Consider the following 26,024-nt stretch of genomic DNA (forward strand, 5'->3'; position numbering starts at 1 on the left):
CCTCTGGCTGTCCTGATTACCATAGTCCTTTAGTGTCTTTCACATCCTATCACATCCTCTTCTTAATCACAGTGAGACAAAGAGAAGAGGTCAGAACTAAAATTATTACTGATTCAAGCAGAATGAGCATAAAATAAAAACGGATAATAACAATGAGTTGCTGATAAAATGAGTAATGAGTTTAATCGATTATTACTTGAAGCAAATACAAAAAAAAATAAGTAAAAGTGAAAGCAAATGAGACCGATCTCTCTCTTTACAGACTTATAAGAGCAAAATCATCTCAAGAGAAGAAGAGAAGAAGAGAAGAAAAGCGTCCATTTTCAAAGCTACATGAAAGTTTATGATGTATTTGCATGGAAGAGTAGAAGTGGAAGATAAACTAGATGTTCTGATGAAAAACAACAAAGAACGAGTTAAAAATTAATATCAGATTCATGTCTCTCTTAAAAGTGTTATGGCCTCTTCTTCAGCTCCAACTTCAAAGTTTTTTTTCCAGTGTGTATTTTCTGGTGCTCTTTCAGTTCATCATCTGTAGTAAAGGACTTCCAGCCCTGAAACACACACCGCTGTGTCTTTTCTGGTGTAATATTACAAATTAATCTTCTCCTTTGAGTGAATCTTCAAGTGTTTCTTCAGGACTGACGCCCAAAAACACTGTTTACCTCACTGATCACAGTTAAATTGTCCTTCTTCAGAATGAGAAGACGTGATTTCAGAGTGAAATCCTGAGCCGCTTCTTCCCAGTGTGAACTCTCATGTGAATCTTCAGACTTGAATTACATGTGAAGTGTTTTTTTCACTGAAGGCAGGAGACAGATTTTTTGGCTTCTGTTTTTCATTTCTTGTTCACGTCCATCACGTCTAAAAGAAAAATTAAATCATGTGAGATTTCAAATGAGAAACAAACATGAAATGAAAAGTTAAGCTCAAAGACAAGATCACTGATGAGTTCAATAGTCATTTTAATCCCATAAAATCCGGTCAACAACTGCTGTGCACGATTATGATCTATTTTAATGTCATGAAGATGATTTTGTGTTATAAATCATTAGTTTGGTCATGAAACTCGAGATGACGCAGGCTTGACGTGATCTGTAAGCAATCAAATCGTTTCCTATACGACACAAGCTGATTGGCCTCTAAGCTATGCAAAAATGTATGAATCTGTTGACAGACTATCTTTTCACACCAAACCAGTTTGACACACAGCGCTTGCTGAGGCACAGAAGCTAGCGCGGTTCCAACCAGATGTGCTTTTAACCTTTCCTGGTCATGACGTCACAAGCCTGTGACGTTCATTCTCGCCACTGGACTAATTGACACATGTGCTTCAGACACAATCACGCAGGGACTTACCAAACCGGCCTCAATGCATCGCGAGTTCCCTCAAAAGGATTTAACCCTCTGAGGTCGACAAACGCGCGGGCGCGTTTTGCTGGATTTTCTCCACATTGTAGCACTATAAACTTAAATTACTCCGTCATTTATGGTCATACAGAAAAAAGAAATATAAAAAAAGAATCTGTGATATTTCTCCTTTTGCATGTGTCCACTTACAATCAAATCAAAACATTGTGCTTTTGTAAAATAAAGAAAATAAACAGGGAGTGCGTTCTGCCTCTCCGTCGCGGTGAACTTTTTTTTCTTGAGCACGTCTATAAACTGAAACAAAACTCAGCGAATACTTGTCACACATTTATGAGCCATATACCTTTATAAACATTTAAGTGTGTACTTTTAAATGATCGGATTCAAAACGAAAACAAATATTCTCTGTTTAAGTAATTTGTATAAAACCAACAAGATGTCCAGCTTCTCAAATGCTTGCTCATTACAGTTAATTTGGCCACTTCACTTCACTTTTCGTCGAGTTTGAAAGACGTGCCTGAGCTTACATTGGATTTAGGCTACCTCAGAAGAAGAAGAACGCGATATGAAGACAAGAAAGATGTAAGGTAAGAAATTCTTACATATTAGTTTGTTATTGTTGCATAAATGTCACGTTGCAGTTGAACTGTTGCTAGATATATGGGGAATATTATAATATTTAGACCCGTGTTTACTGTTACTGTGTTTGTGGATATCTGCTCAAACGTAGATATGTATATGGTAACCATAATGTTTTATATTTGAGCGCGATCGCGTTTGAATGTATCATATTTTGCAGCGCGATCGCATTTGAATGTATCATATTTTGCAGCGCGATCGCGTTTGAATGTACTGTATCATATTTTGGACGAAAGCAAAACGCACCAAACGGCTTCATGTTTTTATTATCTCATTTCATATCATCATAACGGATGGAAACATTTGAAGTAACATGATAATCAATATATTTTTCTCGAGCTTAGTTGTTGTTACTGAAATCTTTTGGAAGATTTATACTGCTATAGGTTATTTATTGTTATTATTATTTTATCCAGCACTGCGCATATACCTTATGCCTACAAGGCACAACAAACCTGGTGTTCATTATATTATATATTGTTGGAAACATTTGTGTGTGTGTGTGTGTGTGTGTGTGTGTGTATTCTGTGAATTTTAAAAAGGAATTTTTAAAAGCAATTTTAACCAGAAAAATCTAATATTTATTTCCAAAATCGTGCAGGCCTTTCTCTTGTTATCAGTATGTTCACTTTTTTTTTCAGGGCCCAGATGCCACTGAGGACTTCAACATTCACATGAGTCTCTGTACGTGAACACGGTAAAGTGAAAATCTTGGAAATGAAAGGTATGTACATTTACATTTACATTTATTCATTTAGCTGACGCTTTTATCCAGAGCGACTTACAATTGCTATATATGTCAGAGGTCGCACGCCTCTGGAGCAACTAGGGGTTAAGTGTCTTGCTCAGGGACACATTGGTGTCTCACAGTGGATTCGAACCCGGGTCTCTCACACCAAAGGCATGTGTCTTATCCACTGCGCCACCACCACCCCCTGTACAATGTTTTTAGGAATGACACAAAGGTCTCTGTCTTTGAAGTGCTTTTTTGGCATTTGTTGTGTATCTTTGGATTATGTTGTGTTGTAAATAAATCCAAACAATTTAAAAGCCATTCTTTTTTAAATCTCCTCATTTACAGTATTGTGAAAGGTTGCTCAGAATGACAGGGCCTGATAGCTCCTAATAGGGCCGTTAGGGGAGGTTCTTTGTCTTTCTCAGGTGTAAAAAGCTTACATATTAATGAGCTCCCGCATAAAGCTTTTTCACATAAAACACGTCGTAAAATTTTTAAATCAATATATTGTCTTCTCTGAATGAGCAGTCAGGGTGATTTTCACAGTTTTGCAGCAAATATTAGTGTTGTTCCGATTCCGATACTAGTATCGGAAATGCCGCCGATACCAATAAAAATTCTGGCATCGGTATCGGCGAGTACATCTACCCATGTACCGATCCGATACCATTTTATTAAACAATACCTAGTTATGCACGCTAACTTTGCTTAACGCTGCAAATCGGAGATCAATTCTTCTTCGCTGCTCTAAACAGTGGTTGCTTGTGGCAACACAGGAAGTTGTGCTGTTGCCACAAGCAACCACTGTTTAGAGCAGCGAAGAAGAAATGAAAACACAAATTTTCAAATGTAGGCGCGCGCCATAATGTAAGAGACGCTGGCGCCCAACATCAAATGGCAAACGTAATAAAAACGGAACAAAACTGCGTTACTCGTTATTTTGTGCTTCACGGACCATTAAACAGTTTGGACCAGTGCAGCGCGAGCCGATCTTGATCAAGCGACACTGTTACTACACAGCACTAAGAGATCCAGTAAAGAAAGCATTTGAATTCACCACTGAAGTAATACCATCGCTGCGAAATCTAGTGAGAAGCATTCACATTTCTCCGTTATTAACGGATCAAACAGCGCGTGGAAACCTGGAAGAAACATTGTGCTTTCAAGTAACGTTTGGTTTTATTTTGACATTATAAATAAAATTGCTGCCCTCAAATGTTAATCTGAAATAAAATAAACCTTTGTTTATAACTACTACAATATTACATTTAATTTTTTTTTATAAGGAGCTGTTTTTGTTTTATATGTCAAGTATAGCTCCATCATTGCTCAAAGTAAAAAAATATCATACTTTATGATGTTAGTTTTAATAAAAAATAAATTAATAAAAAATGTAAATCAAGGAAATTTCTCTGGCATTTCTTTCCTTTTGCTGTATTGAAAACGTACCGAACCGGGACACCAGTGTATGGTATCGAACCAAACCGTGAATTTTGGGGACCCCTATTATTCATATATACTTTTTTAGATTCCTAGATTTATTTGTTTTTTTATACAGTTATATTGTAAAACTAAAATACCTTTTATAAAATAATTATATCAATTCATACAGGGCTAGTATGAATTGCAGCTGTATAGATATACACCCAGGTATCGGATTAGTACTCGGTATCGGCCGATACCCTGAGTCCAGGTATCGGAATCGGTATCGGGAAGGAAAAAAGGGTATCGGAACATCTCTAGCAAATATTCTAGGCTACGTCATACAATTTTCAAAAGTCTTGTGAAGAAATAATCAGTATGGGTTTCATGGCCTTATTTCAGTGAGAATTTTTTTTTGTATTTTCACAAACCACGCATAAATGTCATTATCTCAAAACTACAAACTTTTACATACATGCTGCTGATATATTATTGTAGCAGAGTTTGTGCTGAATACAGTGTAATTAGACTTTAGCCATGAAAATGTCACAAGTAACAGAAATAACCAGAAATGTCAGAGCATGTCAGAACACCTCCAGGGCCCAGAAAACAGCTCAGACCTCAGAGGGTTAAACATAGCCACTGCTCACATCCATATTGATAAATGCCAATTTTTTGCATGGAAACAACCGTGCGCCCAATTTTCGGTTGTACGGTCGTTTTGTAAATGAGGGCCACTACACTGTGTGAAAACATATACCAATCGTGCCAATTTCTATGGACTAAATGCATAAGAATAATAAAGTTCACAATGGTGAGCTACAGCAGGAAAAGCACACAAGCCAAACTAACTTCAAGATTTCAAATTTTGTTTCTCAGCACATAAAGATGAACTACTCACCGTGATCTCAGACTGTGGTGATGTGGTTTTTCCACTGCATGGATCTTCATGTGTCGCTTCAGGTGACTTTTAACAGAGAAACTCTTTCCGCACTGATCACACGTGTGCGGCTTCTCTCCAGTGTGGATCATCTCATGTGTTTTCAGAAAAGATGACACACTGAATCTCGTCACAGTGTGAACACTTGTAAGGTTTTTCTCCAGTGTGGATCATCTCATGTGTTTTCTGACTTTCTGACAGATTGAATCTCTTGTCGCAGTGTGAACACTTGTAAGGTTTCTCTCCAGTGTGGTTCATCTCATGTATTTTCAGATTTCTTGATCGACTGAATCTCTCGTCACAGTGTGAACACTTGTAAGGTTTTTCTCCAGTGTGAATTCTCTGGTGCCATTTCAAACTGTTCGCTGAAGTAAAAGTCTTCTCACACTCAAAGCAGTACGTACTCTCTTACACCAGTGTGTCTTTTCTGATGTCTTTGTAAATATAGCAGGAGTGAAAAACTCTTTCCACACTCAGAACATGAATGCGGCTTCTCCTTCATATGAACTGTCAGGTGTGACTTCAGGGCTGATGAACTAGAAAATGTTTTTCCGCATTGATCACACGTGAACGGCTTCTCTCCGGTGTGGATCCTCATGTGAACATTAAGAGTATGTTTATGTGGGAAACTCGTTCCGCATTGATCACATGTGAACGGCTTTTCTCCAGTGTGGATTTTCATGTGTTCTTTAAGGTGTCCTGATTGTGTGAAACTCTTCCCACATTGATCACATGTGAACGACTTCTCTCCAGTGTGGTTCCTCATGTGACACTCAAGTCTTTGTTTGCTTGATAAACTCTTTCCACACTGAGTGCAGGTGAAAGATTTCTTGTCTCTTCTTTTCTTTAAAATTTTATTTCTTGTCTTTGAGCAACTCAAATGTTTTTCTCCAGGTTGGACATGATGTTCCTCCTCCACTTCACTCAGTTCTTCACTCTCCTCCTTCACTTCACTCAGTTCTTCACTCTCCTCCTTCACTTCACTCAGTTCTTCACTCTCCTCCTTCACTTCACTCAGTTCTTCACTCTCCTCGCTCGCTTCCATCAGGTCTGAAATGAAAGAGAAAAAGACATTTCATTTTCAGTGCATCAAAACAATTCCAAGAAAGATATGAAGTGAAAGGACATAAATGTCAACCATGATGTAACAAAGTAGACAACTGCTATAAATATTAGGGCTGCACGATATTGGGAAAAAAATTACATTGCGATATTTTTTTCCCAACGATATATATTGAGATATTGTGAGCCATCAATCCAGGCTAAAGTTAATTATTACCATTCCATGATATTAATCATTTCACTAATAAGCAAGCTTCATTAAAAGTGACAAAAAGGTCACTTCCCAGCAAACGCAGAACGTTGGCACAACGTACCCAACTTCTAACAACGTTTTAACAACATGGCCAAAAGGTTGCTATAACTACGTTGTGTGGTGAAGATTGTTACAGCTAGGGCTGTCGCGGTGAAGGATTTTCCCTTGCGGTAATTATGAGTGGCTCAATAGCGCGATTTATTAATTTATTTTGATTTATTTGTTGCTATATAAATAAGTGTTACGATGTGGTCAGCATGCACAAAAACGAGTACATTTTCAGTAACCAATAAACCGAAACTAAACAGCGTATCTGCGCATTGAAAGCCTGTCACTCAGCGCGCAGTTGTTACGGCAACGGACTGTCTTTGAGTGAGTCATAAACTATTCATTCAACAACACGTTCAAAAACGCTGATTGATTCATTAAAAGATAGTAATGAAACAAGGTTAATTATTTTTAACTTTGAGCTCCACTTTTCAAGGCTCAGCTGACCAGCAATGCGTTGCATAGGTAACGCTGAAGCTTCACTTAATGGAGACAAATGGCACTGATTCAATGCGTGACTCACTGAGTTTTGTTTCCCGCGACCGCGAGTTCCTCGCGCTGTGGATGCTGACCAGCGCTGTCGCTGATGCCATTCAGGGTAAATACCCTTTATTTTAAACATTAAAAGGATGACAGGACAAATATTTAACTTTCCTTGGACACGGCAACCTTTTCACGAATATGACTTGACCTCAAAGACAGACGCAGCTAATCGCACACGCTCAGTCGATCTCTCTCATTCACTGTCTGTTTAGGCTTACGTGCAAACCCACGAAGCCTCTGTACAAATCACCATGATAAAACCATGATCACCACGTCTTATTATCATTATTAACTTATTTAACATTCAATACACATGCACGAAGTTCAAAACAAGAAGGGTATAGCCTTATGAAAAAAGAAAACACGCGAATATCGCGGTTGCTGCGGTTACTTGAATTCCTCTGCGGTTGGCTTGTCAGTAGCTCGGTACTGCGATATTGCGGTTATCGCGACAGCCCTAGTTACAGCATTGTCACAATGTTGACATTGAACCACCGTTTAGGGCCATTGCTTAAGGTTGTGCCTAGGGTGTGTGGACAACCACTGGATGACATATGTACTCGTCACTGCCCCGAAGCGCGAAAATCAGCCTTTTAAATTTCAACTGACCATTGGGCCGTCTCTCATTCTTCATCGAGAAATCCACAAGTGAGAATTGCATTTAATTTACCTCAGCTAAATAAGATGCGTAATTATTCAAACACAACCTACAACTTCCTTGTCTAATGTGATATTTATTTGAACATCTTCTGGTATTTAATATTTAATAACTTTATGCCAAAAGTATGAAGCCAAAATGACTTTATGATGAGTTATTGATTTCAGCGCGTAGCCTACTTGTTGCACATTAATGCTTTTTCCTTTTTTTTTTGTGTGTGTGGAAACGCACAGAAAAAAATTTTTTGTCATAACTGCTCACACAACTGTTTATTTTTTCCTTTCATTTGTCATCTCATTCGTTTCATTGCTAAATTTTCTCATGTCTGCTCATGCTAGTGAATGTTAATCCACTCCAAATGTATGACTTTTGGAAGTGCAATTAATAAAGTTGAATTAGGTAACCTTCCATGTCATTTTTACTCTTCAAAGTGTACACGTGCAGATGTTGATTATAATGAATTTACAGTTAGGCCCATAAATAATAATAGGGATAAACAATATTTAAAAAGTATATTATTTTTTAACACATGAATAATAAAAAATTAACCACAAACATGCTAAATGGGGATATCTTTATCTAGCATAAAAAAATGGCCAGAACGTCGTCTCTCAGTTGCTGAATGTCGCGCAACAACGTTGCTACAGCCCTGTCGCTACAGCCCTGTCGCGTCTTACAATTCTACGTTGTTACAATGTTGCGAGCACGCAGACAGCGACGTTGCCATAGTAGAAATGCAACGTGCCACAGACGTTGCCACAACGCAAATGTGTTTGCTGGGTTAATATTTTATTCCAAAATTAGAACATATTTCTGTAAGAATTCGGTGAACGTTCTACGCAATCCAACGTGGAGGCGCTCTTAACAGATGTTTGTTTGTTCATTTGACTATAATTCCTCAAAATAAGTAAAAAAAATCTTATTCTCTCTTTCTCTCTCTCTCTCTGGTGCTGATGCAGTGACGCGTTCATGTAAACGGCACCTAAAAGCTGTCACTAAGAATCAGCAAAAGTAATGATTATGAATATGTAAAATATTTCAATGAAACATTTTTATTGTTTATTAATAAACAAGTGTTTTCTGTGTCGGCTGCAAAGATAAAGTTGACGATAGGCTACTAACTCGCGATCTTCGCAGCAGTGAACGCGCCGGAGAGAAATGCACATTTCGGATTGCATTTTTTTATTTTGTTTTGAATGGTGATCTTTAAAAGTAGAGATTTCTGTAGATAATATATATATATATTTCTTTTTTTTTTTTTTTAGGTGTGTGTGGCGAGTAGGCTACCTTATAAGCTGAGTTTCGGTTCATGGATGATAGCTTAAGCTCCAGTCTGGCGCTGGCGCCTCCGTATAGCATTTCTCTGCTATTTACTTTTTATTTATTAAATCCAGGAAATTGGATAATGAAACACTGATTAAAATTAAGATAGAATTAATACAAAACGGAATTTGTTTTAAAGAAAGGCTTTGTGCTTTCTGTTTGAGGTCTCTGTGAAAGTTTTAGAGCAGTCTTTTAGTGCCGTTTTCAGAGCGGTCGCGTCCGTAATGGAGAATCGTCACGTAACATTGTTTTTTCCACATAAATGCGAACCTGAAAAATAAAAGACAAACGACTTTTAAAAAAAGACAACCATCCACAAGACCACAACTTTATAACACTCCAGGCAAAGTAGCCTTCCTCTTTTTGGTCAACATCCTCCTTTTTGTAGCCGAAATAGTCCCAAATAGCCGACTATAAAGCCAAGATATTTTGACTTTCTTTTTGGTACGAAATCATCATTTCGTCACCCCAGCAACAAGCCATATAAAAAACTTGTGTTTACTGTGTGCTACCCTGGTGCTACCGTTCTCTTAATACACCATGGGTGCTACTTGTACTACCCTTCACATCGCATGTTCCGGCGATGTGACTATCGCTCATGCGCACATCGCGATGTCGATGTTAAAACAGAATATCGTTCAGCCCTAATAAATATTACAATAATTTTTATGCCTTTTATAAGGGTGAATTCACAACCTGTCTTGTTTGGTTCGACTGAATTGAACTCAAGTTTGTTTCGCCCATTGGTGCAGATCTTTTGGGCAGGTGTGAATCCAGCAATCGCACTCAGGTGCGGACCGAACAACCGTACCGAGACTCAGCTGAAGAGGTAGTCTCGGTCCTGATCCAAACAAACTCTGGTACGGTTGTTTTAAGGTGTGAACATGACCCGACCAAATTGCAGAAAGCACTACGTCTTTTTTGACAGGGTCAGATTTTTACTGTGTGATTTAGGGTGATGAAATGCTTATACATTAGGGGTGCAACGGATCGCAGTTGATCCGTGATCCGTATGGACCAGCTGGCCCACGGTTCGGTACGCTAAATTTAACCATCATAGAGTTAAAGTTTATAATTCAGATGTGTTTTTTCTTGCCAGTTTACACATTCAAACAATTTTAAATGCAGAGAAAGAAACGAAAATCGGGACTCGCATGTTATCTTCACCCGAAGCGCACGCAGAGAGAGAGAGATGGAGAGAGATGCATTTCAGACAGCACTTGGACACCGAATTGATTCCTCTTTTGTGTCTCCTTGCCCTTGAACGGACACATGCACACAAAATTATTTTTAAAAACGTAACCGTCTCGGCAAATATTCTCTCGATTATGTCATTTGCATTGTCCGTGCATTCTGACTTAAAGTGACAGCAGACACCTAATAATCCGACTGTTGTCTCTGTTATTAATATTAATAAAACAACAAAATGCAGCTTTAACAAAGATGAAACTATACTTAATTTCTGTACCTGAATAATACTGTTAGACTTTGTAGCTTTTAGTATCTTTGCTCGTAATTTGTGTATTTGTTCTTATTTTATTACGGACTGTTCACTTGTTTTTAATAATGTTTGAAATTTTTCAGTTAGGCTAGTAGTGTTTTTATGTGTTGTCGAAGAACTTCAAATGAGCTTTAAATAACAAATGAAAAAGCAATGTTACATTAGCCTACAAAGTTACATTCCCCCATATGATCATATTATGCTCAGAAGTTCCCTTAAGAGAACGTTCTCTCGTACTGCATTGCAAACGCTGTGGGAAAACTCCTTTTCTCGAGAATATTGAAGCCTTTCTTTTAAAACGCATTGCAGCTGCACAGCGGGAGCTGATTGGCTGTGCTGCGGCAACTGCACAAACCTATGGCGAGAGAGCAGGAGCGTGCGATCCAATAAGAGCGCCTGGCGCCCTGCCAGACTCGAGCGCGCCAATTTGGACGTGACAGGAGAGTATAAATTGAGAGAAAACTCGCCATAAAACAGATCTATACTCCTTCAGCTCTGAGACACACCTCGTCGCTGATTCTCCGGATTAGAAGCCGCCTCGCCTTAGAACAGCCTTCTCAGTGGAACAGCTTCACGCTGTCGGCAGACTTCGCTAGCAAGCGTTTCCCTGTGGCATCCGGCGAGTATTCTTTTTAAGCTTTTCTAAAAGAGCAAATCGCAGCGCTCACTAAAGGCGGCGGTCATCACTGTGACAGCATGCCTGTGGCTGTCCTCTGATCCAGGCTCGCTCTCGCTACTTCAGGGAGTGAGCCCGCCCACCTTCCGTCTGCGGCGCCCTGCGAGCCCCGTAGGAAGAAGCGGCGCGATCAGAGGATCCCTGAACGCAGCGATTTCAGCTCGTGCACGCCGGGTCCTTCCCCGCGTGCCTCGCCTACACCTCCATCTCCAGTTCGGTTCATCAGAAGCGACCAACGCCCCTCTGTTGCAGCAGCGGGACTCGTTTCCTTTGGCGGATCTGGGGCGGGGTCCGCGGAGACTGACCAATCCTCACTCTCAGATGCCCCCGGCCAAAGCTCACGCTTGACCACGAGCCTAAAAAGCCGTCCTAGCCGGCAGAAAGAGGGGTCTATGTCAAGTCTCATTTATTTCAAGTCTCATTTATTTATATAGCCCTTTCTACTACGACGTAGACCAAAGGACTGTACATCTAAAAGCAAGAAAAAAAAGCAAGAAAAAACATACAAAATACATAATATGCAATGACAGAGTCAAGAGTTAAAAGAAACAGAATACAAATACGTTTTCACACGAATTTTAAAAACATCAACTGACGGTGCAGATCTAATATCAGGGGGAAGAGCATTCCACAGTCTAGGGCCAACGACTGAAAAAGTTCGATCACCTTTAGTTTTAAGACGAGTTCGTGGCACAGAGAGCAGTAAACAATTAAAGGACCTTTGAGATCTACCAGAGTTCATAAGCACCAGATCCTTGATATATTCCGGGGCCAACTCGTGAACAGCTTTATAAACAAACTAGATGCGAAAGTTCGTCGAGACAAACTTTAAGTTGGCTTGAGAAAGTTTGGACCAGAACGTTTTTTGCTAGGCGGTTGCTAGGATGTTATGGGTGGTTGCTATGGTGTTGCTAGGGTATTTTGGGAGGTTGCTAGGGTGTTCTGGGTGGTTGCTAGGTGGTTGCTAGGGTGTCCTGGGTGGTTGCTAGGGTCTTTTGGGTGGTTGCTAGGGTCTTTTGGGTGGTTGCTAGGCGGTTGCTAGGGTGTTCTGGGTGGTTGCTATGCGGTTGCTAGGATATTTAGGGTGGTTGCTAGGGTCTTTTGTGTGGTTGCTAGGCGGTTGCTAGGGTATTTTGGGTGGTTGCTAGGGTATTCTGGGTGGTTGCTAGGCTATTTTGGGTGGTTGCTAGGGTGTTTTGGGTGGTTGCTAGGGTATTCTGGGTGGTTGCTAGGATATTTTGGGTGGTTGCTATGGTGTTTTGGGTGGTTGCTAGGGTGTTCTGGGTGGTTGCTAGGGTGTTATGGGTGGTTACTAGGATGTTTTGTGTGGTTGCTATGGTGTTGCTAGGGTATTTTGGGTGGTTGCTAGGGTGTTTTGGGTGGTTGCTAGGGTGTTCTGGGTGGTTGCTAGGTGGTTGCTAGGGTGTTATGGGTGGTTACCAGGATGTTTTGTGTGGTTGCTATGGTGTTGCTAGGGTATTTTGGGTGGTTGCTAGGGTCTTTTGGGTGGTTGCTAGGCGGTTGCTAGGGTGTTTTGGGTGGTTGCTAGGTGGTTGCTAGGGTGTTCTGGGTGGTTGCTAGGATATTTTGGGTGGTTGCTAGGGTCTTTTGGGTGGTTGCTAGGGTGTTCTGGGTGGTTGCTAGGTGGTTGCTAGGGTGTTCTGGGTGGTTGCTATGGTATTCAGAGCGGTTGATATGGTGTTACTAGGTTGGTTGGTAGTTGTCACAGATGGTTACTATGGAGTTTTTATAGAGTTCTTACTTAACTAATCGCTATTAGCATGTAGCTATTCACTGCTAGCATGTGTAGCATGTTGAAAGTGCTGTTTGCTAGCATGAGTCAAAAGAGCCAAACCTCATCTCTATACGATGTTCTGATACAGAGATATAGGTCTTGCAAAACGGTTGCTAGGGTACTCAAGTTTGGTTGCTATGGCGTTGCTTTGGAGCTGGTATATTTAAATTAAGAAGTTTAAAGTGGTTTGAAGTTTAAGTGGTTTGAAGTTTAAAGTAGTTTAAAGTAGTTTGAAGTTTATGATAGATAGATAGATAGATAGATAGATAGATAAGTTAGATTGATAGACAGACAGACAGACACACACACACTAACTCGCTCACACACTCACTCAGACACACACGCACACTCAGAGTTTATGAGTTTAGAGTTTATAAGTATAAATTGATGAGTTTATAAGTGTACGAGTTTTTGAGTTTAGAGATTAAGTTTAAATGAGTTTACAGTTTATAAGTTTGAGTTTAAGAGTTCAGAGTTTATACATTTATGAGTTTAAGAGTTCATAAGTCTATGAATTCATGAGTTTATAAGTTAATTAGTTTATAAGTGTATGAGTTTAGAGTTTATAAGTTTAAATGAAGTAAATTTAGTAGTTTGAAGTTTAATTTAGTTTGAAGATTAATTTAGTTTGAAGTTTAATTTAGTTTGAAGTAGATAGATGAGTTTATTAGTTTAAATGAAGTAAATTTAGTAGTTTGAAGTTTAAATTAGTTTAAAGTTTAAATTAGTTTGAAGTTTAAAGTTTAAATTAGTTTGAAGTTTAATTTAGTTTGAAGTTTAATTTAGTTTGAAGTTTAATTTAGTTTGAAGTTTAATTTAGTTTGAAGTAGATAGATAGATGAGTTTATTAGTTTAAATGAAGTAAATTTAGTAGTTTGAAGTTTAAATTAGTTTAAAGTTTAAATTAGTTTGAAGTTTAAAGTTTAAATTAGTTTGAAGTCTAATTTAGTTTGAAGTTTAATTTAGTTTGAAGTTTAATTTAGTTTGAAGTAGTTAGATAGATGAGTTTTTTAGTTTAAATGAGTCTCAATGGCTCATATAGTATATAGAACGGCAGTTTGGCTTAGTCTTCAAGGGATTTAGATTTGAATTTTTGTCGGTTGGTCAGTTTGAAAAAGTCAATGGGAGTTTTTCCGAGTTTTGATCGTCATTTTTAGGAAAACCGTAAGTCCGATCAGTTAGAAAAGATATAGCATACCGAGTCAGAATAGTCTGAAGGTCTGAGCCGAGTTTGGAGTATGTAGAGTTAAAGCTCTAGGCTGTATTAAAGTTATATTTTTTTAGTCTCAGAAGAAGAATAATAATATTAAGTTTAAGTACAATATCAGTAAGTTGGCTCTCTCAAGCCAACTTAATAACAAAACCTTATACTGTATTCGATATTTCACAGGGAGCCAATGAAGCCTTTTCAACACAGGTGTAATATGCTCCCTTTTCTAAATACCAGTGAGGAGCCTCGCTGCAGCGTTTTGAACCAGCTGCAATTTTGAAAAAAGAGATTGACTAATTCCTACATATAGAGCATTACAGTAATCCAAGCGTGAGGAGATGAATGCGTGAATCACTGTTTCCAGATCAGGAACAGACAAAAAAGATTTCATTTTCGCAATAGTCCCGCCGCGGCCGGACCAGCCCCAAAGACCGCTCGAGTGCTTCTCACAGCCCCTTCTTCAGCTCAGGCGGCTGGAGCAGTATTAAATGCAGAACAAGGGCCCCTGTCACGCACCCCTGCACCCAAACGCTGTTTTAACAACGACCCACACAAAGCACAAATCAAGCAAATTCTCACATAAATCCATGACAGTTCGGGCCCACAAGTCTTGGTGTTCCACTGTCAGATATGATTTTAACTCTGGCTCATCTGGCTCTGGCTTGGCAGGCCATCCCCGGAGTCTCAGATTGGGTGATGAACATTATAAAGAGCAGCTACTCGCTTCAGTTCCCCCGCAGACCACAGCGCTTTCATGCTATTATTCAAACCACGGTAAGGAGCACCATAGCTCATGTCCTCTGCACCGAGGTTTCATGTCTGCTGGCGATAGCCGCATCACAAAGCGAGTCTGGGTTTTTACCGCCATTATTATCTCCAAAGAAAGACGGCGACTTGAGACCCATTTTAGATCTCAGACATCTGAACAAGGCCCTCAGGTCACAGCCATTCAGATCATGGGTCAGAAGTAACAACCCAGTGTTTGGGTAGTTTTTTTGTGACCCAGTACCTGGGTCAGACGTAACACTCCATGAATTGTGTTATTTATCGCAGGCTTTTAGCAACCTCTTCAGGAGAGAGCAGTGCAGCTCCATCAAATTGGTGCGTGTCTTCGGTAAAATGCGTATGTGTAATTTTTTTGGATCTATAAATTAGTTATTTTTCTGTATATTGTATAATTTAATGAAAATAAAGGAACATACAGAGGCGTGATGTGAGTCACCTAAACGAGTCTCACGTCTGTCTTTTCACATGATGGAAACGCCTGATGCCTTGCATAACATTCTATGAATTTATTTTTTAAAAAAGATACAGAATATAAATGTTTAGAAAGTTAAAATGTGTTCTCAGAACTGTACACTGATTGTTTATGGACAGGTTATGGAGTCAGTCACAGCATATTTTGGCCAATAAACAACCCAAAATGGGTTGTTTTTAATCCAGTGTTTTTAGAGTGTAGTTCAACGTGTTCATGAAATGCTAATATTTTATTTAAAGTTTTTATTTAAAGTAATTCCAATAATGCTGGTTTCACTAGTGCCACCAAATGCTCTTAAATGTGTAGCAGCTAAAAGTTTATATCTGGTCAGCACGTGTCTTTAAAGGGCAAAGCAAATAGTAGAAATATTATCTGAACAAAAAAACACTGCTTTCTTCAAAATCAGCTTGAACAAAACGTTTGTGTTTAGTGTAAAAAGGCTTTCAGACTTCCCAGTTCACCTGCTTTTTAGGATTTTCCTGGGTCAAATTAATATAAAAGTACAAAATCAGGAAAGTTAAATGTCAAAATAATTAATTGAATGTCTTTCATATTCTTGACCTGAAACAATGTAAATCTTTGTTCTTCAGTGTCATGATGTTGGATTTTTAGGGGTTCAGGACTCCTGACGGACAAAACGTATATCTACGATTTTATTTCCGCCATGATAGATTTTCCGCCATTTTGAATTTTGTTAAAAACCTACTTTTGCGAACTACTCCATGGTTTTTCATCTGATCGGAACCAAACCAGTGCAGAAATGTTCTCTGGAGTCTGAAGATCAATAATTATCGGAAAAAAGTTGAAATTTTGATTCATGGTCGCTAGGGGGCGCAAAATAAATGTTGTGGCAGGAGCCTATTTTACTAAAATGACTATAACTCAAAAAGTAAATGAGATAGCTTCACCAAACTCTGTACACATGTGTATTGGTTCAATCTGGGGTCACAGTAAAAAAGTCGCGACGATTGAACACTAGGTGGCGCTATAACATGAAATAAACATGAAAAGGCCTATAACCACCTGACCGTTAGTCTGATTGACTTGAAAATTGGTATGCAGTGTCTTGGTCCAAGGTGCCATGTATGTCTATGAGGATATTGGTGTATCTCAAAAAACATGGCCGCCATCGGCCAATGAAGTTGAGCACCTATTAGACAAGGTTAACGGAGGCCGATCAGAACGAAACTCGATGGGCATGTTCATCTCATGGCCCTAGAAGTCTGTAAAAATTTTGAAAGAAATCGGCCACTAGTTGGCACAAACAAGTTTTATGGCTCTGTAATCACGTGGTGTTACACTCATCCACACAAAATGCATATCATTTGATAGATCTGCTCATGTTGAACAACTTTGCCTCAAGAACCATTGCTGTCAATCAAACCGTTCATTAATTATTTGTGAATATGTTGAAAAACTATTTTTGCAAACTAGTCCTAGGTTTTTCGCCCGATCGGAACCAGACCAGTCCAGGACAATTCTCTGGACACTTTAGATCAATAATTATCAAAAAAAAGTTGAACTTTTGCATTTGGATGGCTGTAATAGGGTCATTTAGAAAAGGGGCTTGGCAAAATTCACTAAAAAGCCTATAAATCATAAAGGAAAACTCAGAACTTCACAAAAATTGGTGAGCATATGTAAAATAACATCATTAACAAGCGTGCAAATTTTTATGGAGATCGGACGATAGGTGGAGCTATAACTGTTAAAAAGCTTTAAAACCATATATTTCCTATGGTACATTGCCTGTATTGGCTGTAGGCGTTTCCCATCTATTATGTCAGTGGCTACATGCTTGCTAAATAAAACTTAATAACTTTTGATGCTTTTGTGCTTAAAAACCTTAAAGGCCTTAATAGCTCGAACCCCGATAAATGCTGCTTGCAGCTTTAATTTTAAATTTTTTTTGATGATCAAAAACTTTAACTAGGGATGCTAGACCTTATTGATGAAATCTATCATGAAAATAATCAACAACCAAGCTAATTATAGATTTATCGTCAATCATGTCAATTTACAGCAATGAAAAACATTTCTATGGACAAAACAAAAATAAAATGGTTGTTGAGCAATGAAACCATGTCATTTCTATTAATGTTATTGTAAGTTTGTGTTTACGTCGCTCAAATTGCTTTTACGTCGCTTAGCCAGCTACAGAAACACTGGTAACCAGGCAACAGACAAGTGACCAATCCTTACCAAGTGACCAATCCTGAGTGGCGATGTCACTACTACACACACACACACTACCATCATGGTTCGGCACGGTCAGCCAAGTGTGCTGAGAGTTCAGGGCCGAGAGCGGTTTGTAATTGTGCCGTACCGTACCAAGCTCAAGTGGAAACACAACTGGAACCTTTTCCGAAGGTGGAAAAGCAGCTTTTGTTTCTCAGCACATAAAGATGAACTACTCACCATGATCTCAGACTGTGGTGATGTGGTTTCTCCACTGCATGGATCTTCATGTGTCGCTTCAGTTGAGTTTTAATAGAGAAACTCTTTCCACACTGATCACACGTGTGCAGCTTCTCTCCAGTGTGGATCCTCTCATGTGATCTCAAATGTTCTGATCGACTGAATCTCTTGTCACAGTGTGAACATTTGTAAGGTTTTTCTCCTGTGTGAATTCTCTGGTGCTGTTTTAAACTGGCCGCTGTAGTAAAAGTCTTCTCACACTCAAAGCACATGTACTCTCTCACACCAGTGTGAATTTTCTGATGTATATGTAAATTACCCCGCTGTGAAAAACTCTTTCCACACACAGAACATGAATGTGGCTTCTCCTTCGTATGAACTGTCAAGTGTGTCTTCAGGTGTGATGCCTTAGGAAATGTTTTGCCGCATTGATCACATGAGAACGGCTTCTCTCCGGTGTGGATCCTCATATGAACAATAAGGTGTGATGATTGACTGAAACTATTCCCACATTGATGGCATACATGAGTCTTCTCTCCTGTATGAATTCTCATGTGAATCTGAAGACTAGAGTTGGTTGTAAAACTCTTTCCACACTGATCACACGTGTGCGGCTTCTCTCCAGTGTGGATCCTCTCATGTGTTTTTTTATCTGCCGACTGACTGAATCTCTTGTCACAGTGTGAACACTTGTAAGGTTTTTCTCCAGTGTGGATCCTCTCATGTCTTTTCAGATGTCCTGACTGACTGAATCTCGTGTCACAGTGTGAACACTTGTAAGGTTTTTCTCCACTGTGAATTCTCTGGTGCTGTTTTAAACTGGCCGCTGTAGTAAAAGTCTTCTCACACTCAAAGCACATCTCGTACTCTCTCACACCAGTATGTGTTTTCTGATGTCTTTGTAAAGTTTGCAGCAGTGAAAAACTCTTTCCACACACAGAACATGAATGCGGCTTCTCCTTCGTATGAACTCTCAGGTGTGACTTCAGGTCTGATGCCCTAAGAAATGGTTTTCCACACTGATCACATGAGTACGGCTTCTCTCCGGTGTGGATCCTCATGTGAACAATAAGGTGTGATGATTGACCGAAACTATTCCCACATTGATGGCATACATGTGGCTTCTCTCCTGTATGAATTCTCATGTGAATCTGAAGACTAGAGTTGGTTGTAAAACTCTTTCCACACTGAGAGCAGGTGAAAGATTTCTTGTCTTTTCTTTTCATTAAAAATGTCTGTTTAGTCTTTGAGCGACTCAAAGGTTTTCCTCCAGGTTTGACATGATGTTCCTCCTCCACTTCACTCAGTTCTTCACTCTCCTCGCTCTCTTCCATCAGGTCTGAAATGAAAGAAAAATTTTCTAAAGTTTACTGGTGGGATTCTCTCTGAAATTTGTCTGAGATCCTCCGGCCGTGATTAAAGCTTCTTCTTGGGGGAGATTCTCTGAGAACTGGTCGAGTACTCTCCCGGCCGTGATTAAAGCATTTAAAAGAAATTGTCTGAAGTGTGTCGGTTATTATTGCTGCGCAGAAAGTTAGTTAGGGGAACAAGTTAGAGATCGGGGATGTCGACTGTAGTCGCAACCCATAGAAACTAACGTCGACTGTAGACGTTCGGGAATGTTGATTGTAGACGAGACCCAGGTAGACTTAGAGAATTGTGCGAAATAGAGAAAAAATCTACGTTTTGTAAAAATACGCACAAAATTCAGGTCAAAATTCTAGTAACACTGTTCGAAATTGTAAACCATATATAGTTTAGTTTAGTTTATTAGTTTATTTGAGCAGTAAACATTCTGCTCAAAAGGAGTGGGCCGAAGCAAAAGAGCTTATAAGCGCCCACACCCCAAATTAATACAATAAAAAACTCATTTCACAATAGTACAAAGAATCATAGTGCAAAAGCAACAAAACAACAACAAGGAAACCACAACAAAAAAGAGAGAGAAACAAACAAAAACAACAACAACAACAACAACAACAACAAAAAAAACGGATTATACACACTTTCAGTATCTGATAATGCTAGAAATACCCCTAATGGCAGCTCAATTCTTCTTCTCTGTACTTTTCAAAAATCTTTTGTTTGTATTTATATTTGAAAAGATTGATGTTTGGACATCTTTTCATCTCTATCTCTAAATTATTCCACAATTGAACCCCATTAACTGTTGGGCCAAAACTTTTCAAAGTTGTACTATGTTTCTGAATCCTAAAGTTTAATTCTTCACGTAATTCATAATAACCAGTACGTTCCTGGAACCTTCTTTGTATTTGGCTTGGTAACAATTTGTGCCTTACTTTGTATAGCATCTGTACTATTTGAAACTCAACAATGTCACAAAACTTCATGATTTTAGATTTTAAAAATAATGAGTTTGTGTGGTCCAAAAACCCAACCTTATGAATTAATCGAATAGCTCTTTTTTGCAGCATTACTATTGGTTTTAATGTGCTTTTATAAGTACTACCCCATACCACTGAACAATAATGTAAATAGGGCAAGATCAGAGAACAATATAACGTATGCAGAGCTTTGATGTTTAAAATGTGCTTTACTTTTGAAATTACTGAAATGCTTCTTGATATTTTAGTGATTACATATTTAATATGAGAGTTCCAAGTAATTCTATCATCAATAATAACTCCAAGGAATTTGATTTCATGCACCCGCTCCATAACCACACCCTCTATCTGAATGGCTTCCTGAGCATTAGAATTACAGTTGCCAAATATCATCATTTTACTTTTACTCAAATTTAGTGATAATTTGTTTTGTTTGAACCACATATTAACCCTCTGGAGTCTGAGCGTTTTTTTGGGCCCTGGGGGTGTTCTGACATGCCCTGACATTTGTGCTTTTTTCAGTTGCTTATAAACATATTAATGGCAAAGGTGTAAATTCACTCTATATAGCACAAACAGGACTACAATAATATGTGAGCCACATGTATGTACATGTTTTCATTTTTGAGAGAATAATGTTTATGCGTGGTTATCGAAAAAACTAAAAATTAAAATTTTTGAAATAAGACCACAAAACACATACTAAATATGTGGCAATAAGACTTTTGACTTATGGATGTCGTCGCCTATAGTTTTTTCTTCAAAATTATGTGAAAATAGTCTTGCTTTATCGTTCACATAAAACCATACATTGATTTAAATTGATGTAAAACAGGTTTTGCTTGGAAAGCCAATATGCGAGGGGGGCGTGAACGAGGAGTGGTTTACACCTTAGAATACACCCACTCTGCATAATGATGAGCCATTCACTCAGGTGTGACACTGACTGAGCCACAATGAAAGGACAAAAGATATATTTAGAAGAAGACTTATATTGACCATTTAAGATTTTGCTTACATCTATCTTGTAAATATGTTTTGCTATTTTATTAAAATGGTTACAATTACAACAATAATTACAATTTCAACAATATTTCAAGTGTACTCTTTCTTTGTAAAAAAAAAAAAGATTATAGGCCCTACATTTTATCTATGTATTCATTAGTTTGAATATAACCAACATTGGAACAGCTAACATCTTAGTTGATGACTTTATTTTTGACAAAAATCGTATTTTATATATAGAAATGGCTAAACAAAAGCTTATTTGATGTGGCAGTATATTCTACAGTAAAAACTGTACCCAAATCTACTAAACAAAATGTTGTCTTTCATATTTCGTCTGACTGTAACGTTGTTTTCATGAAATATTAGGGCATATTGTTAATTTGCAGTTTAATACGTTGCTTATACAAATAGCCTACATTTTATTTCAACATTCAGTCGATGTTTACTTATCTCAGTATAGTAATACAGTTTGCTAAAACATCATCATTCATTCACACACGCGATTTAAATTTAAACTGTCTTTGCCAGCTGTGGTAAACAGCGCGCATTCATGCCGTTTATTCATTCATAAACAGAAACCCACGTGAAGAAATTCACGTGAGAAGGAAAAAACTTACTAGTATTCCTCAGCTCGCTCCTCGATATACCCGCACTTCTGAGGGACATTTTCGATTAGTATTATTCCTCACAGCGCTGCAAGACGGTGTAAACAATGATCTAAATAAACGTGTGTGTTTTCTCGAGCTGATGGGGGCGTTCACAGGATTGCCCCAGCCATTTGCGTTTGAATAGCGCGCGCTCTCCGTGGGCGGGGCCGATTATAACGTAATGAGATGAGATGAGCTCGACTGGAATCGCTCTCTTTTAATACAGATTTCACAAGATGAGAATAATTGTTTTTTTATATAAATGACTTCATTTAAAAGAAGAGAATTCAAGCTTCATGCCTGTCTGTCTGTATGTCTGTTTGACTGAGTATTCGCTGAGTTATTGTTAATTTTCGGACGCGTTTCAGAATGGACTTCACTGGCAGAGAGAAGGCAGAACTCGCTTCGTGTTTATTTTTCTTTATTTGGCAAAAAGCACAACACTTTGTTTTTATTGTGAGTATACACAAAAATAATACACATTTAACAGAATCGATTGATGTATGAAACTCCTATGGAAAATCAAAGTCAACAGAGTATTTATGAGTTTCTTTTACACTAATAAAAAAAAAGCGAGCTGGTATCGCCGGCGATACAGCCGACCTCAGGGGGTTAACACGTTTAAGTTCCAAAGTAACAATTTGACACAGTTGATGTAAATCGTCTCCTGATGCAAAGATATTTGTATCATCTGCAAACAAGATGAATCTAAGTATTTGAGATGTTTTACAAATGTCGTTTATGTACATGTTAAACAACTTTGGGCCCAAAATGGACCCTTGAGGTAAGCCACACACAATTTCTTGACAACTTGACTGATAATCACCTATTATCACACATTGTTTTCTATTTTTTAAATAACTGGTAACCCACTGTAGTGCTACCCCTCTAATTCCATACTGTTTAAGCTTATTAATTAATATGTCATAATTTATTGTATCAAATGCTTTACTTAGGTCAATAAATAACCCTATTGCATATTTCTTATTGTCTACAGCATTAGTTATTTCCTCAATTATATCAAAGAGTGCATGCGAAGTTGAACAATTTTTCCTAAAACCAAACTGATTATCTGAGAGTAATTTGTTTCTTTCAATAAAGCTGTCAAGTCTAGAATTGAAAACCTTCTCTAAGATTTTTGAAAATTGCGGTAAAAGGGAAACAGGCCTGTAGTTAGTAAAGAGATGCTTATCTCCTGCCTTAAACAGAGGAATCACTTTTGCTACTTTCATACTTTCAGGAAATTGGCCAGTATGCAACGATAAGTTACAAATGTATGTTAACGGCTTACAGATACTTTCAATAACACTTTTTAAGGTCTTCATATCCATATCATAATAATCTGTCGAGGTTTTATTTTTACACTCTCTAACAATATCCAGTATCTCTTTTTCGTCAACAGGATTGAGAAACAATGTCTTAGGATTTGTGACTATTAGCTCACAGTTATAGCTATCAACATTTGCAATTTTTGCCGCGAGGTTCGGGCCAACATCTATAAAGAATTTATTAAATGTTTCTACTACCTCATTCATATTATTTGTAGTTTTATCCTCATCTTTGAAGTATTTCGGATAACTGATCATTCTAGGTTTGTTTCTAATTAAACTATTTAAAATATTCCACAAGCCTTTGATATTATTCTTATTATTATCTAACAATTTATTATAATACTCCTTTTTATATTTTCTAATAATACCTGTCAATTTATTTTTATATGTCTTATACTTATCCTCCGCTTCTTTTGTTCTATCCTTTATAAATTTTTTGTAAAGTAAATTTTTTTTCTTGCATGCATTCAGCAGCCCCTTAGACATCCATGGATTTTCATTGCACTTTCTTTTTTTACAGTATTTTCTTATTGGGCAATTTTTATCATATACTTTTTGAAATACTCGCACAAACTCATCATATGACTTGTTAATATCATTCTCTCTGTATATAATACTCCAATCTTGAATTAATAGTTCATTTTTAAATGCTTCAATAGTTTTCTGTTTTTACCCTTCTAAACCAATACTTGTTTTCCTCTTTATTTTTTTTATGTTCATTTTTATGTAATGCAAAAACTGGAAGATGATCACTGATGTCATTTATCATTAGTCCGCTGACTGTATTACTTTCTATTTCATTGGAAAAAATATTATCAATTAAAGTAGCACTATAATTTGTAATTCTACTTGGTTTAGTTATTAGAGGAAACAAACCTATACTAAATAGAGTATTCATAAATTCGTCAGTCTTTTTATGTTTATTTGGGTTTATCAGATCAATATTAAAATCACCCCCAACAAACATGAGTTTCATTATATATAAAATAAATGTAAAATAAAACTGCTAAAATATTTAAACTTAGTTTGACCTGATGTTGACAATCAAAATGAAACCTCCTTTTACTGACCATTTGTTAAAAAAAGAGAAACTTTTGCAGCCATTTCACAGTTTAACTGTTTACCTAAATGTGATGGAGTGCTTGAATGTTTCTAACATGAATGTTCTTCAGCATCATGAATGAATGGAGAATAAACACCAACCTCTTTGTTCTTCAGGATCTTCAGTGTGTTTCATTCTGCCGGGTTCTGGATCACTCATGTTCTCACTGTCCTCTTTAATAAACTCAGTCTTTGCAGATTTCAGCTCTTCCTGATGCTCGTCTTCACTTGTAGCTGATGGGAATTTACAGCATTTATTGGAGAATTGCTGTGGGAGGAGCTTCACTGATGATGTGACTGCTGTGGGAGGAGCTTCCCCTGATGATGTGACTGATGTGGGAGGAACTTCACTGATGATGAATTGTAGTGTGAGGAGTTGATCTGCCAAAATCAAAAATATATAAGTTACCGAGTTTGTTTTATGCTTATGGACTCCAGAATATAATAATGTCAATTTTCCCAAATGTAAATAATGGTAAGAAAAACAGTTGAAAGTAGGGATGCACGTTATTGCATTTTGGCCGATATTCGAAATGCCGATATTTTCAAACTAATTTTGTCCGATGCCGATACAGATATATACATTTTTCACCTGATATATTTACACTTAAATTTTACTGAAGAGAAATCCAATTCTCTCACCTGTACTACCTTTACCGTATTACACTCATGTGTTGTAGATAAGGCAATACACAAGACAAACAAAACAACATTTGATTATACCATAAATGTATAATTTTACAAATGTAGACAGACATTCACCCCTGAAAAATAGTTAAATTATTTCACTTGGAGAATAAATGATATGCCAGTGCCACATTTTATTTTTAAGTTCAGACTTCAAACTTCAGTCCTTAAGACTAAAATAAATAAAAATACATTTTCTTCTACTTGAACAGGTCAGCCGTGAAGCTGAGCTCCTGTGTTCAGCCTCGCTCTGTGCGTGTCTGTCAGTTATTATAATACATATGACAAAAACAATTGTCTAAATTATGTTGCATATTACTCAAAAGTTCTTGTGATTATCACTAGTTGACAACATAGTTCTATTTTTGGAAATCATAGGCTATAACATTATTTTGCGCAGGTGCACGTGATGTAACGCTGTCAGAGCTGACAAACTCGTGTGTCAGACTCATTTCAGTGCAAAATAATTAGGTAAAAAACGATTTAATATAGTATATACTGTATTAATAAAACAAAAACACATAATTGTACTAGACATGTGGGAAATTAATGTGGGAAAAAATAAATACTCTGAACCATAAGTAGATTTACACAAACTGAGAAATAAAGGTAAACATGAAAATGGCAACAGCAAAACTTTGGATCGATTTCTATCAATTCCCCTCACAGATCTCAAACTTTGACTCTTGTCTTAACATTCAGTAACAGTTCTCACTCCAAACATCGAGACAATCACACACACGAACACAAACTCGCTCAGGTCTGAATGAACTCAACATATTCTCCTCATGCTCGCTGCTGCTGCACTAAATGTTTATTTCAGAAGGAAGACGCCAGAAAAGACGCACAAGTATCGCTGTGATCGATGAAAACAATACAGAAATGAGTCTGTCGCTTAATCAAACTCTATAAAGTGTGTGTAATTGTTGTATATGAGAAATACCGTGAACTGCTCTCCTCACCTCAGAAGACTCGACGCTTCTTCTTCTTCTTCTCTGATATGTATGGCGGGTCGCAACCAACTTGTTCAGGTGCATACCGCCACCTACTGC

General features: G+C 37.8%; 1 protein-coding gene across 3 annotated transcripts; it reads right to left on the bottom strand.

Moving 5' to 3' along the window:
- Positions 1 to 157: 157 nt before the first annotated feature.
- LOC309499365 (uncharacterized protein) lies at positions 158 to 26,024 on the bottom strand. Of its 3 annotated transcripts, XM_082170589.1 has the most exons (6): positions 25,916 to 26,024; positions 24,388 to 24,666; positions 17,854 to 19,192; positions 11,003 to 11,541; positions 5,070 to 6,158; positions 158 to 864 (listed from the first exon to the last, which is right to left on the bottom strand). In XM_082170589.1, exons 1-4 carry the CDS (start codon positions 26,007 to 26,009, stop codon positions 11,529 to 11,531), a joined length of 1,725 nt encoding a protein of 574 aa, XP_082026715.1. In that variant the 5' UTR covers positions 26,010 to 26,024; the 3' UTR covers positions 158 to 864; positions 5,070 to 6,158; positions 11,003 to 11,528. The 3 variants fall into 3 exon arrangements, with proteins under 3 accessions (XP_082026715.1, XP_082026716.1, XP_082026717.1); XM_082170590.1 differs by lacking the exon at positions 11,003 to 11,541; XM_082170591.1 differs by lacking the exons at positions 5,070 to 6,158; positions 11,003 to 11,541.

The sequence above is a fragment of the Leuciscus leuciscus genome, assembly GCF_965113295.1.
Source record: "Leuciscus leuciscus genome assembly, chromosome: 1".
Lineage (NCBI taxonomy): Eukaryota > Metazoa > Chordata > Actinopteri > Cypriniformes > Leuciscidae > Leuciscus > Leuciscus leuciscus.

Coding starts and splice junctions, on each gene's coding strand:
- LOC309499365 (XM_082170589.1), bottom strand. CDS start 26,009: ATGCACCTGAACAAGTTGGTTGCGACCCGCCATACATATCAGAGAAGA. Junction 24,667..25,915: donor GGTGAGGAGAGCAGTTCACG/GTATTTCTCATA, acceptor TGATTTTGGCAG/ATCAACTCCTCACACTACAA. Junction 19,193..24,387: donor AGATCCTGAAGAACAAAGAG/GTTGGTGTTTAT, acceptor CTTTCATTTCAG/ACCTGATGGAAGAGAGCGAG.